The sequence below is a fragment of the Sinocyclocheilus rhinocerous genome, unplaced genomic scaffold (genome assembly GCF_001515625.1).
Source record: "Sinocyclocheilus rhinocerous isolate Xijiao unplaced genomic scaffold, SAMN03320098_v1.1 scaffold4658, whole genome shotgun sequence".
NCBI classification, from domain to species: domain Eukaryota; kingdom Metazoa; phylum Chordata; class Actinopteri; order Cypriniformes; family Cyprinidae; genus Sinocyclocheilus; species Sinocyclocheilus rhinocerous.
The window spans coordinates 27,464-41,738 of record NW_015667316.1 but is presented as its reverse complement, the minus strand read 5'-3'; the positions used below and the strand labels follow the sequence as shown (position 1 = coordinate 41,738).

At 37.5% G+C, this 14,275-nt stretch overlaps 2 protein-coding genes across 8 annotated transcripts in view; both read left to right on the top strand.

The window, feature by feature from the left end:
• The window catches only part of LOC107733800 (acyl-CoA-binding domain-containing protein 4-like), an 18,739-nt gene extending 12,846 nt beyond the window's left edge, over nt 1-5,893 (top strand). For 3 of the 6 annotated variants that reach the window (XM_016545591.1, XM_016545590.1, XM_016545592.1), the window contains 3 exons: nt 4,350-4,564; nt 4,933-4,986; nt 5,111-5,893. In XM_016545591.1, coding sequence (XP_016401077.1) covers nt 4,350-4,564; nt 4,933-4,986; nt 5,111-5,236 — 395 coding nt within the window. In that variant the 3' untranslated portion in view covers nt 5,237-5,893. The remainder of the gene's footprint in view (nt 1-4,349; nt 4,565-4,932; nt 4,987-5,110) is intronic. The other 3 variants (XM_016545594.1, XM_016545593.1, XM_016545595.1) reach the window with 1 other exon arrangement.
• A 1,628-nt stretch (nt 5,894-7,521) lies between these two features.
• LOC107733802 (protein HEXIM) lies at nt 7,522-8,932 on the top strand. Of its 2 annotated transcripts, none has more exons than XM_016545599.1 (2): nt 7,522-7,683; nt 7,891-8,932. In XM_016545599.1, exon 2 carries the CDS (start codon nt 7,907-7,909, stop codon nt 8,870-8,872), a length of 966 nt encoding a protein of 321 aa, XP_016401085.1. In that variant the 5' UTR covers nt 7,522-7,683; nt 7,891-7,906; the 3' UTR covers nt 8,873-8,932. The 2 variants fall into 2 exon arrangements, with proteins under 2 accessions (XP_016401085.1, XP_016401084.1); XM_016545598.1 differs by having other exon boundaries at nt 7,524-7,678.
• Nucleotides 8,933-14,275: the final 5,343 nt, after the last annotated feature.

Genomic DNA, 14,275 nt, shown 5'->3' with positions numbered 1-14,275 from the left:
TCAGTGAACAACGGCTCTGTGTAGTTAATGCTGCTCAATGTGAAAGCAAGCAGGTGATGGACATTTACCGCTGATTACAGAACCGGCTTTCTGACAAGATGCGCGTTAAATATCGCATGCGATTTATCGTGCAGCCCTAAAAAATTGTCAAATAAATTCCTTCTTTAGATTTAATTTAGAACTGTTACTACTAGAAAAAAAGTGAAAATTTTCAGTAATGGCATTAGAAAGCGTGTTATATATGCTTGTGCATATGGCACTGGTGTTATTTCTTCACACCATTGCTGTTCATAATGCAGAGGATGTCTAATCACTGATTCTTGAGAAGTAGGACAAAACGCATATAAGCAAACACCTCAGTTCAGTCTTTGTCTGTCCTCGATTAGGCTACAGACTCTCTATCCTGCATTCTCCAGTATTCCAGCGGACTCTCTCCAGTTCTCCTGCGAACAATCTCCGTTGAACGAAGGTTATCTCCTTGAAGTTGCTACTGAAAACGACTTACCTCTCTGGCGCTGAGGTGTGCTTTCCGATCCTCATTCAACTTCATCAATAAGACTATTCCTATTAAATCATCCACCCGCACTCGGAGTTCTCCCTTCCATCACTCCCTATACCTGTTTATGTTGCTTTACGATTAATAAATTGCTGGATTTATCCTAACCTCCCTGTCCAGAGTTTGTATATTTCCTGACAGCTGGGGCCCCATACCTGGAATTTATTTAGGGCCCCTAAGTCAGCCCCTGACCACTGCACCACTCTATTGGTATTCCCTAGTATTCCGACACATTCTATTGAATTAATAGGAAGTCATCTGATTTTAGTAAGACAACATTATCTAATGAGTCACCGTTTTGATCTGAAGTCTCCCTGTACAAAGCAAATGTCCTAAGCATTTAAATGATTATTTGATTAAAGTTGGGAATTTCCCCTGCTTATTAAAACGTTACATTCGCCTTCATTACAGTAGCGAACATTAGATCGACTGACAGGCAAGACACCTAAAATTTTTATTACAGATATGACAGTGCTCATTTTAAAAGCTGAATATAGATTTATGCTTTATAAGTTAAGCACATATACCTTAATTCACTTTGTTATTCAATGTGGTTATGTTATTATTTTGTGTGTGTATACACTGATGAGCCATTACACCCCCAGCCAAGAGCAATGAGTGCACCTGACAACTGAATGGTGCAGCAGGTGCACTTCACAGAGCAGTATATGTACCATCCGAGGACCAGCTTTTGGTCAGTAGAGTGTTTAGTGTCAAAATGGGAAAAGCTGCTGATTTATCGGAGTTTGATAAGGGACAAGTTGTGATGGCAAGGCGCCTCGGAACTTCGATCGTGGAAACGGTGTGCCTTGTGGGTTGTTCACATTCTGCTGTAGTGAGTATGTATCAAAAGTGGTGCACGAATGGCCAAACGATGAACCGTTGTCCAGCCGCATGTCTTCTGCAGTTTATTGATGCCAGTGGGGAGCTGAGACTGTCACGCATTGTGCACAGTGACAGCAGTAGGATGATTCCAAGGGCCCAACGTGATTTCTACCGAGGGGGGCCCAAGTCAACATGCTGTTCAGGGGGCCATAGAAATGCCATAGAATTTGTGATGCCTTAAGTCAGAATGTTGTTCAATCAGGAAATAGAAGCTTTATTTCCAAGCATTTATACTGGTCACTCTGAGAAAGATGATGCATGAATTTTGCTTTGGATTTGAATACAACATAGTGCAACAGAAGCTTGTGTTGTAATATTGTACATTTTAATCAATTTCAGATATGTTTGTGTAATATTTACTTCAAAATTACTTGCATAAAGAAATATATTTTATTCTAGATCTGAATCTGAATCTGAATCTTGATCTGACCTGTGTTGACAATATGCAGTTTAGAATTCCATGAGCAATCCATTCATTTATATAGATCAGTGTTTGAAACACAGTGTTATTCAATGTGTTGATGTAATTTCCACTGAAACAGGAAGTTAGGAAGGGACAAAATGAAACTACATTTATGTATCTTATATGTACTAAGCTACTGAGCTATGCTTTGATGCAACCTCCCAACTTTTCTTTTTTTTATCAAAATGTGCTATTTACCTTGGACTGTGTAATATAATTTTAACTTTATCTTTAACAGGAATCAAGTTTTTAACATTTCAAGACACATTCTCATGTTAGCAGACAGATTACACTTTAACATGTGACCAACAATTCCACAACAAATATAAGATATAATGAAATATTATCAAAATATTCATCTGATTTGTAGTAATTTTAACGATCAAATACATTGAATAAATCAATTACTGTTTTAAAGCAAACACAACAAACAGTGAGTGTTATTATTTAAAAAGCTTTTATTCAAGATTCACATTTAAATATTTTGATATACCATTGGAACACAAATTATCTATTTTCTCTCATTTCAGAACAAGTATGTCTGCTGTGCATCTGCTATGGTCAAGTATCCATTTACATTCACCAGGATCTTAATATTCAGATTTAAACATCCTAACAGATGATCCAAAAATTATCAGAAAACATATTATCAGTATATCAACAAACTGTATTATGAATAGATATGTTTTATCTAGTGTTATGTGTTCCCTCAGCCTTATGTTCCCCGAATCTTATGTTCCCTCAACCCTAACTCTGCTAGAAGTGATTACTATTAATCCACAAAAGCAATATATGCTGTCAGGTCATCACAGTATTTATATATTATTAGAAAAATGAAACACTATTTTATATTTAATATCATTAAAAATGACTTGAAAACCACAAAAATATGATGACTTCACATTGAATGTCCACTCCATCATTGGCCTGTCATCACCGTCAGAAAGAAAATCTTACGGTGCTGACATTTGACGGTGTTGACAAATTTGGCATTTCTTTCACAAAACAAATGGAGGTCATGTAGTAGCCTTTTTTTTCTGTTGATGCTAGATGCTAATAGAACCTACTAAATATTTCAAATAATTTCCTCAGAAATCGGAAGATGGTGTTGACATATCATGTTTGTGACACAGGAAATATTAACATTAGGATTTAAAATATTCTAAAACCATAAAACTTACCAGAGCCTGTCTGACACTGATGTACTTTGCAGAGGCGGAATGTGACAAAGGGGTCGTTTAGAGTGACAGCTGCCCCTGATATACCCTGATTTTTATTTTTATTACATTTTAATGAATGTCTGACGGTGTTGACAAAAAGTGGGGACAGAACTTTGAAACCTTATGAAACATGCATGTGTCACTGAAAAACAACCTTGCTTTGATATGAGATATTATTAAGTGTTGCTTTTGATAAAACAAGCTCTTTTTCATCGTAAAAAAAAAACATTTTTATCTATTTTATAACATGAATGATTGAACCCTTCTCTGTGGACACACTGTTTTAGATGAAGTGAGAAGACAATAAGTGTCATAGATTTGATATAATAATGATGAAATTAAATTGAAGGAGATAATTGTGTTAAATACATTCTATTATTAATCCCCCGTAACATTTACAATTGAAAATATGTTCATTTTTAAACCTAATAGCAGTTACAATTGCTGGACATGTTTTGTCCCATGTCTTAAGAATCAGTGTAATGTTTGAGGTTTTATCTCCTCCATTGCACTTTAAAATATAGCATTCTGAGTAGAATTCAAATGGGTTGGATACATTTTGTGGTCCACATATGATCTGCTCTGCAATATTGTCTCTGGACCTAAGTGACCGATTTCAGCAACCTTAGTGTCTTTTAAGAGTGGGATGCTTCAGATCTTCAAGAGCATTTGATTGGACAGAACATTTGATGAGAAGCTAAAGTGCAAAATTATGTCATCAAAATTGTTGATCCATATTGGCAGAATATATCTTCCAAATGCAAATCAGTGTTTTGAAAAACACTAGCTTACAGATAACCTTAAGACTAACATATACATAAGAACAAGTTTTGCTCACCAAGACTGTATTTATTTGAATAAAATACAATAAAAACAATTACAATAAAACTGCAATATTATAATAATAATATTACTACATTTTGAAATGTTATGTTATAATATATTTTAAAATAATTTATTTTAATTAAAATAAATGTATTCCTAAATCTGAATTTTTAACAGCCGTTACGGCAGTCTTTAGTGTCACTTGATCTTTCAGAAATCATTCTAATATGCTGATTTGGTATATACTCAAGAAATGAAATTGCCTTCAGGTCTGAAGCAGAATTCACTCAAAATACTTCACATTATTAGTGCAAACAGACCAGGGTGATCTCAAAAGTGTGGATGGTATCGCCTACATTGAAACCAAAAAAATTTATGTATGCATATGTTTTTGTTCCAGGATATATGGCTCCCCGCAATGCTAGGTGGGCGGAGCAGCTTGCCTCAGGGGCTGGTTCAGGGCAAGGGGGCAGAGACGATTCTAAGGGTGGGCCTGACAGGATACAGAACAGCCAAGTGCAGCAGCAGATTATTCTAGCCTTACAGCAACTCAGAGAGGACATGCAGAGCATCATGCAACGACTAGAGGTGGTTGAATACCTTGCAACTGCAAATGTAAGGAAGCTGAATAAAATAAAAGCCAAAAAAGTGCATGTTATTTGTCAAAACTGAGCAGTATAATGAATAGAGACAGAATGCTGCATAGTTTCAGTTTGCAAACGTTAATTTTGATTTTTTTTTTTTTAAATAGAAAATATTTAAGAATTGAAGAAATAGCACAAGTGTTGATCTCCAAAAAGATTAGTCATAGATGTCATAATGGCATGTCTTTAAATGTCATTATACATTTTTTTTTATTTGTTCTGTAAAATATTTTCTTCATTCATCTTGTATTATTTCCACCAGTAATGATTTTGAATAAGTAAATAAAAATGTACGTGTCTTTATTTTCATTATATTTTTATCTGTATATTTGTTTTAAGGCTCGAAGTTCACAGCGGAGATCCCATTTACACTTGACAGCTGCAGAAACTGAGGTAAAACTTGTGACAGACTTGATATGAATTTCAAGACTCAACTGCTGCTTGTCACCGCACATATATGCTGTGTATTTTATGTGTAGAAAAGAGAATTCTTTAATATTTTAATTTCATTTTACAGGAGAAATGGTGGCCATTTGACATCTCTGGACGTACATTACTACTGTTGTTAGTGTGGCCTTTTGTGACTCAGGCACTGATGTTTCTACTGAGACGGAGGAAGAGAAAGATTAATGTGTGCTTATGAATTTACTGTACTGAGTTCAAATGAAAGTAGAAGTCACAATGATAACTAATTAATTGTGACCTAGCATTCAATGCTTCAAATGTAGCACTTTGTTAGCATGAGGTGAAGAGAGAAAATTTTATAATCTCATATCTCTGAAATCTGAGGAAGATTAAATGTATGAACAAGATGAATGCAGTTCTTAGAGACATCCTGGAGTTAATTATTTAATTTAATATCCATGATGTGTTCCGTTGTAATTCTGCTTAAATGTAGCCATGTGCAGAGACTTTGTCAATAATGTATAATATACATATTATGGTATTTTGAAAATAAGTTATGTTTATTAGTATCTCTGTGCTGATGGTTGAAATTGACCTTGTAAATGCCATCTGCACCACAACAAAGGATTACAGTCCTGCTGATCTTACTTGTAGGATGTTGCAGGGTGCCAGGCTTTTTTTGTAGAACTGACAAAAAAAATGTATGCAGTCAAAAAAAGCCTTAAATAACTTCAGGGGCCTTCACGTGGGGTACATGCTCTGATATGAGAAAAAAGAACCAGCAACAGCATATTCTGACTATCATGTTCTATAATGAAAGAATACACATAAATAAACAAAACAAATGGATTTTATATAATGGTCATCCACTTGTTACTTTTATTAAACATGCAATTTTAAAGCAGTTGTTCACAAATAGAACTTTGCTGGGTTGTTTACTTTGTGTAGCTGCAACGAATGAGTTTGAATAGGTAATAGATTCATTTAGTAATATCTAGGGGAGTAAATTAAACTAAATCCATCTCTTCAGGAACTATATCGTTTCATATTAGATGCATTCATCTAGGTAAAAGTCACGTACAGCCCCATCGACACTTAAACCAAGTATCGGGACTCTTCATTCTTTCTGTGATTGTTGTCGTCCACAAAAACACAATCATGATATCACCAGTTCTTTCTGGCCCTTCAAAGTCTGTGTTTTGCAAATGCCTTCAGTAATTATATGACCATTTGTTAGCACTACTGATTAAGATGGCAAGTTGAGTGCTATGCTATGTTAGGAATTATGCTTTTACTCTGTCGACAGAATGGTAGTCTTTAAGAATATGAATGTTTAAAACTTCATGTAAAAAATGATATCGAACAGGCCGTGTGTTTTTTGTTTTGTTTCGCATTGGTTCATTTAACAAATGCCAGGCAGCTAGCTAACTTCCCTAGCACGACTTAATTTCTGGGCAAACCCAGCAACGGGTTTTAATTTTTCAAGCATTTCCATTTCTAAATTAGAAGAGACAGTGCATTGCTGTCTTCTAAAACGATTTATTTGAAAATAGCGTGAAGGCGTAAATCTAATCATTTCTCTAATACAAGAAAGCTTTGCCAACTAATGTTAGCTTGTCACTAAATGTTCTAATATATTTAGCAGAGACTGCAGGGAATTCCGAGTATTTAAATGTCTATGTGAAATACATGTAAAATGGTGGCTAGTCTTAGTTTTAACCAGTTTGCTTGTGCTATCTTATTCACGTTAATCTAGACTCATCCAGGTGGTTAGCTAGCGAACAATCAGGTTGCTAAACAATAATAGCTTCTTCGTTTAATCGTTTGAGCTCAATGAAAGAAACAACCCAAGGGCGTTTTTTTTTTACTTTATGTTGCGACATTTCACTTTAACAAGGGAAAACACTTCAGTCGTTATAAACTGCAAATTCGTCATCATCATGGATACAAACGTTACAATTCACTTTCCACGGAGAACATACTGCTTGAAACAGAACTACTTTTTGCTTGAGGGGTGATCAATCCTCACAAGGGCTCAGGGTGTGTGTTTAATTGTTAGAGTAGAGATGCAAAGTAACCAAACGCGACATTGTATACTACAACGTGTGCTTTGTAAGTACCATACGGCATCAACATAATTTGTAGAGTTGTTTGTTTGTAAATAGGCGAACGTTTAATGCATATTGTAGAATGGGGCGGATGTTTCTACCTGCTTCGGCCATGCTTGGTAGCGTCCACTAGAGTGACCGGGAGAGCTTTCTTTTTGATTGACAATGAAAACTACCAATCAGAATGCTTCGATTGGACAGTGCGCTCACAAAACACTTTTTATCCAGTGAAAATTGCGAGTGGGCGTAGCCCGCCCGGGACCGAAAACAGTCGTTGGATTGTGGGTAATGGAGGTTTTACGGCAGAGATTGTCGTGTGCAAATGCCTAGCGGGACTTCAAGTCCCACAAAGCAGGAAAAAACTGGAGGACTGGCCGCATGCGCCTTTACGTGGGGGAGGTAATAAATTCAGAAGCCCCAGTGTTCTCCGTATCAGAAGCGAATTGGAGTTTGCATTGGAGGGAAATGTTCTCGTACCCGTCAAGATACCAAGTCAATAGTAGTCGGAACAGAAAGAGTTCACAACAGTCTTAGATAGCATAATAACTCAAACACGAGAGTGGAGTTGAACGGTGAGGTAAATCAAGTTTAACTTAATGCGAGTTTGTTAATGCTGTTTCTTATGTTAAAATGTTCATTCACTTTTTAAAAAAGCATTTCCCTTTTTCCTCAGTGTTTGGTGAATTGTTTTAAATGGCAGCGGTCAGGAACATGATTTCTATTCATACCTCAGTTTAAAAGGGTGTCCCTCATCTCAATGATCACAAACTTGTATCTCCTTCAGGTGGGAGTGTACAGTTATGGAGCTTATTAAAGAAGAAGCTGCACCGGAGGATGACAGCAGAGGGCGGCAGAGGGATGGTCTGACAAGTGTCTCCTCAAAACAAGTGCAAAGAAACCAGCTGGAGATCTGTCCCGGTTTGGTGTCTGGAGATACACATCCTATGTGTCGCGGCCGGGATAGGAGTGATCCGGAGCCCAAGGCTGGTGACGCAGCAAGTGACGACGGCTTTCCTGCGGACAAAACAAATAAGAGAGACACTGGTTGCACGACAGTAAACACCGAGGGGCCGTCAGATGGCCGCCAGGGCAAGAAGAACCACCGGCGGCGACCCTCCAAGAAGAAGCGCCGCTGGAAGCCTTACTTCAAATTAACCTGGGAGGAGAAGAAAGAGCTAGATGAACGCGAGACCGCCCGTGCATCGCGGGTGCGCGCTGAGATGTTCGCCAAAGGTCTGCCCGTTGCCCCATACAACACCACCCAGTTCCTGATGGAGGAGCACGACCGCGAAGAACCTGACCTCAACACGGAGCTGGGCGGCAGAAAATCCGGGGCGATCCGCTCCGATGACACGGCCAGCGAAGATGAGAATTTCGAAGGCGAAGATGAAGACGAGGAGGAGGGCGGCGGCGGCGGAGGCAGCGACGGTATGGGCAGACCCGGGCACGCAGGCGGAGAGTTTTTGCAGAGAGACTTTTCTGAGACCTATGAGCGGTACCACGTCGAGACTCTCCAAAATATGTCTAAACAAGAACTGGTTAGGGAATACCTGGAGCTGGAGAAGTGTATGTCACGGTTAGAGGAGGAGAACAACTGGCTTCGCCACGTCCGGAGAAACCCCGAGTCCCCAGCAGACGGCACCGGTGTTCAGCGCGTGCGGGAACTGGAGATTGAGGTGGAGAGACTGAGAGCCGAGAATAACGAGTTATTACTCAAAACCCCTGAAAGTAAAGGGCCAGGACTCAACCAGTCTCAGTCATGCTGAATCAATGTTTTATTTCTGTTGTACGTCAAATCGTTGCACTGTCTTACTGTAAAAACAGCATCTCTGGTAGCTATTACCCTTTCAGCCTTTGCCATCTGAAGGTATTCTTTTTTTTTTTTTCTGACAGATCATTTTATTAAAATCTTATGTGCGGTCCCACATATTTGGTCAGTCCACAATAATATAGGTTCGTGATTTGTACAATTAAATTAACAAAACGAATAGCCTACAATGTTTTGTATAAAATTAAAGAATGATCAGAGACTATTCTTGTTACGGTTCCTTGAGTATTTGCCATAACCTCACAAATTACAACTCCGCTAATTTAAATAGTCAATTTACCATAATCATTGAATATTTAAACTTGCATTTCAATTAAAAACTGAAAACATGGAGCGCTTCAGATTAATATTTGTTGGCGCACATGCTTCAGTGTTAATGCATGACAAGACCGTATGTTGTAAACAGTGGAAAACAGTTAATGTTGTGTTGCCCAAATATATCGTTGATTAAATTATTTCATATTTTAGTTCAAATTTTATTTGTCTTTTTATGTTGCCTGTTATATTCTCTGTGAGTCTTTACATTATAAATATCCAAAACTTAATTTTGAGGAGTAATTTTCAATTTTCTTGCAACCAGTTATCAAAAACACTTCAAGTTCTCTTGCAAACATTTTTGCATAGACCTAAATTGACTAATCTATTTAAAACATTGAAATATCTAATAAACAAATAAGTAAATGAAAGTGTGATGTATAACTAAGGAAAATCTGTTAAATTATTAATTTAATTTTGTCAGAATATTGTTTTAATGTAAAAAAGGAAATCAATATGACCATGAGATTCAGAAGGACAAAATATTTTGTAAGCAAATATGAACAAATGCAGTTGGGTTCCAGCCCCTTCAGGATTTGGATCCCTGTGTTAATATGAATTTTCTACTACACTTTCTCACTCACCTCTAAGATGTATCACTGGCTTTCTGACTTTTACAAAAATCCTGTAAACATTAATGGCTGCGAAGTTACAGAAAATCTTTGATAAAATACCATATCAAACCCTCTGTTCAAAGACCTTTCATGTAGTTTTTACAGAACCTACCTGTGTTGCATTTAGTGTAAAACGCTGATCAAAGTCTGATCAATTATAACATCTCCATATAGACATTCTAACCTACAGAGGTTAACATTTCATATGTGCTGATAAACCCAAATTATTTTAATATTGTGTAGGTCTTGCAGTTTTCCTGCACATATGCACTCCACACAGAAAGAAGACATTCTTTATATAACAGCACAAAGGTAAACCAGTATACTGACTTTAGCACTATTAAAAAAAATAAAAGTCTTAATATTATATATTATATCATATTTAGCATTTGAACACAGGATACTTTAGCAAGGCTTTGTATTTGTTACAAAAGTTGGTCCACACAATCACCCGTACACTGTATGTGCAGTACATGCAAAAGGAGCGTATGACATTCAGTATACATTAAATCGGGATTGGATCAAAAGGGGATATGAAATTTACAAACACACTTCCTGGTCACAAAAGATGAACTCTGCACAGGTGTATCAAAGCCATTATGAAGCAAACTATATCAAATAGGCAGTAGAGGAAAGAACACAGTGAGTTAGTATTCAAGGACAACTGCTATTTTATCTCTGTGTAATAGCAGTGTGTAGGGCTGCCACTAACACAGCTTTTATCACAATGGAGAACTATTAAAGGGCAGGTATTGGTTTTTGTAAGCAGAGGAGAACTCCAGACCACAATCTTTTTTGAAGAACTAGTTTTGTGGCAGTCTATCACTCTGCAGCTCTCGCCTGGTCACCCTCTGAAGCTAAGCACCATTGAGCCTGGTCCGTACCTGGATGGGAGACCTCCTGAGGAAAACTAGTTTGCTCCTGGAAGAGGTGCTAGTGAGGCCAGCAAGGGGTGCTCACCCTGTGGACTGAGTGGGTCCTAGCACCCCAGTATAGTGACGAGGACACTATACTGTCAAAAAGCATTGTCCTTTGGATGAGATGTTAAACCGAGGTCCTGACTCTGTGGTCATTAAAAATCCCAGGATGTCTTTCAAAAAGAGTAGAGATGTGACCCTTGACATTCTGGCCAAATTTGCCTATTGATCTCTATTCATCATCATGGCCTCCTAATCATCCTCATATCTACTGATTGGCTTCATCACTCTGTCTCATCTCCACCAATAAACTGGTGTGTGGTGGGCGTTCTAGTGCACTGTGGCTGCAGTCACATCATCCAGGTGGATGCTGCACACTGGTGGTGGTTGAGGAGACCCCCTCCCTCTCACTTTGAGTGCTTAGAAAAGCACTATATAAATGTAATGAATTATTATTATTATTATTTATGGATATGTAATATAGATATCGCATTACACAGCTTTCTCTAATACTTGATTCTGGTCAATTACAGCATTGAGCGGTCAGGTATTTCCTAATATAGTGCTCCAGTCATTATATAGTTTTGTAGACCAACCTGGAAGTTAGCATCCTAGCACCCTAAATGCAAGCTATAAACTACTTAAAGCTTCCAACAATTCTTTCAGTCTTGTTAAAAAAATTAAAAAAAAATCCAAGAGGTTTGTGTTACAATAGTTTGCAAAAGCGCAATTCTAAATACAATGAGGCTGTAAAAGCGGACTAGTAAGTAGATGAATTTACCTGTTTGGTGTGATAATGTTTAATGTCTCTGACTGTAGTCCAATTTTGCTACTTGTTTAGCAACTGTTTTCAAGACCAGTAAAAGCTTTAAAAAAACACAAGGGGAATTACTGATGTATGTCATAGAATAAAATGTTAAAAAATAACTTTAGCTTGTGTTAACCACATAATTTAAGGTATTTGACAAAAAAACTTATGTCTCAGCTGGTTAATCAGAATGATTTCCGCAGGTACCAATACCGATAGTTTAGTTTTCTTAAAGAAAAAAATCTCTCCCAACTAATGCTGTAAATTATACAGGTAACCCTCTCACTTGGTAAAACAACATTAGAGGTTATAATTAACAAAACTATAATATTCAATGCTGTTTATTTTCAGATATATTAATCACATTCAAATAAAATGTTTGTATACAACTCAATTGCACATAAGGTAGTTTACATAAAAACTTGTCTTCATGACAGATTTATGCAAACATACATATATAATTAACAGTAAATAAACATTGTGAACAATGGATAATTTGAGCTAGGGCCAAAATGCAACATTTAGTGACACTGTTCACAAGCTATTTTATTTGGCACCTTTATTTCAGTTGAAATGCTGACTGAGTGATTACATGAGACATGATACAAGTCGTATTGTATCTTTAAACATACCTTCTGATGTTCATTCATGTTTATTTCACACATAACTTGTATTGAAGTGGAAGAGACTTGTGCTCCGCACTGCCACTTGAACTGAGCAGTGATGTGTCATGCCACATTTAAAAGTGTCAAAATGGCACTTTTTGTTTGAATTTTGTGATAAAATGTACAGGATTTGAAAACTGAGACTTTGTTTCTTATCAGAAGTAAAGTGCAAACCTCTTTGCGATTATTGGATGGGAGGCGCATTACAAATAATGTTTGGTCAAGGAAAAAACGTGGACCTTGCAACCCTGGCTTGAACTGCAGGTGATTCGTAAGGTCAAATAGAACTCATGTTAACGATGCTGCATTATTATTGCTTGCACAGCTCTAAATTCAACACAAGAAACACCTTCTTTATGAAAGGTGCTGTCTGACACAATTTTTCTTTTGACTGACATGATATAATCCACTCTGATCATTGGCTGTTTTTGAACAATCGGCAGATGACCAGTAGTGCAGAAAAGTGCTTATATTGATTAAAATTATTATTGTACAATACATTGGTACATCCCTACCAAAAACCCAATTCAAAAAAAAAATTTTAAGCTATGGCACAGTAAATGCTTATATTTAAGGCATCAGCCACCATAATTGTAACTTTTTTAAACAATTGTGTATAACTGTAGAATTCATGGTGAAAAACCCAAGCAGTTTTCTGTTTGTCAGTGCAGCAAATTTGTAACCAACCTGATGTGAAAACTGTGTGGGGAAATCTTTCCCCCTCAAGCATGATAGATGATTGTTCATGGGCTAGTTTTTTTTTCTTTCAAGAAGCTTTAATATAATATTCATTTAAAATAATTTTGACTCAACTAAATTTTTTATTTGATGAGTAGCCATGTAATAAGCGGATTAATATACAGTGAGATGGTGGGAGCACCGAATGGCATTTTCACGCTCAAACACTCAAAATACTTTTCTGCACCTGTTTGTAGGTGCCACATTGTGCTTAATAATGCTTTTGACTCCTGTGATATAATGAGAATGGTGCTTTGTCATATGGTTGTGGCACTTGCTTTAGCTGCCATATTAGCCCTCCTCTTGTGCAGGAGCAGGAGAGAAAACAAAAGCATTAAAGCTTTTTAAAGAGAAGGGCTAAAGTTGAAAAGGGGTTGTTTATGTGCTTCCTGTTTTAGTGCTTTATTGTCTTATTGCTTGGTTATCCCAGCATATTAACCAGAACAGTGTGGCGCCTCCAGTCTCCTCTCTTGCGGCGTGTCTTCGGTAAGCCTGCTTGTCCACAAGCCATCGGCTGATCGGTTGGCCTGCCCTTGACACATGCAGCCCCGCTAAAGTCGTCCATGCTGCTCCTACCGAGTGACACAGACTGACACAGCTTCTCTTGACCTCTAACAAGTGATTCTTTGCCTGTTGAGAAGGCCAGAGGGTGCATGTAAAAAGGTAGGTATCACCCCTGAGCCCTGCTCCTCTTCAGTCAGGCTCAGCTCTACATACAGCGAGTGAGGTCGCACTCTTTCTCTCTTCTTTTGATTTTCGGTGTGGGCATCTGCTTTGTCTTGCTTTGCTGTCCGCTGGAACCTCTCTGTTGTCATTAATTTTCTCATAGCTGCTGGCTTTGATTGGCTCGTGCTCAGACACTTCATCAGTGCTGCTGTCTGCAGGGCCAGTGCTCTGGTGTTTCTTTCTCTTCTGGGTCACAGCTGATATGATAGTCATGGGGAGGAAGTCTTTGGCACTCAGGTCTTTCTTGGATGTTGATGTTCCCTGTGATAAAAGAAGTTGCATTTCTTTGCAGAGCTCAAAAAGTGATCATCTGGTGAAGTTCACACAAACCTGTGAAGTTCATGAAGCTCAAGTGCTGCTGTCATTAAAGCAAAATGATGTCTAAAATAGACATTCTGAAATTAATGTTAATTTTTCAATTAAACTTTTTAAAATTAAAATGATGATGACAGTATAATTTATAATGGAAAACATCTACTATATATATATATATATATATATGTGTGTGTGAGTGTGAGTGTGTGTGTGTGTGTGTTTGTGAGTGAGAGTGAGTGTGTG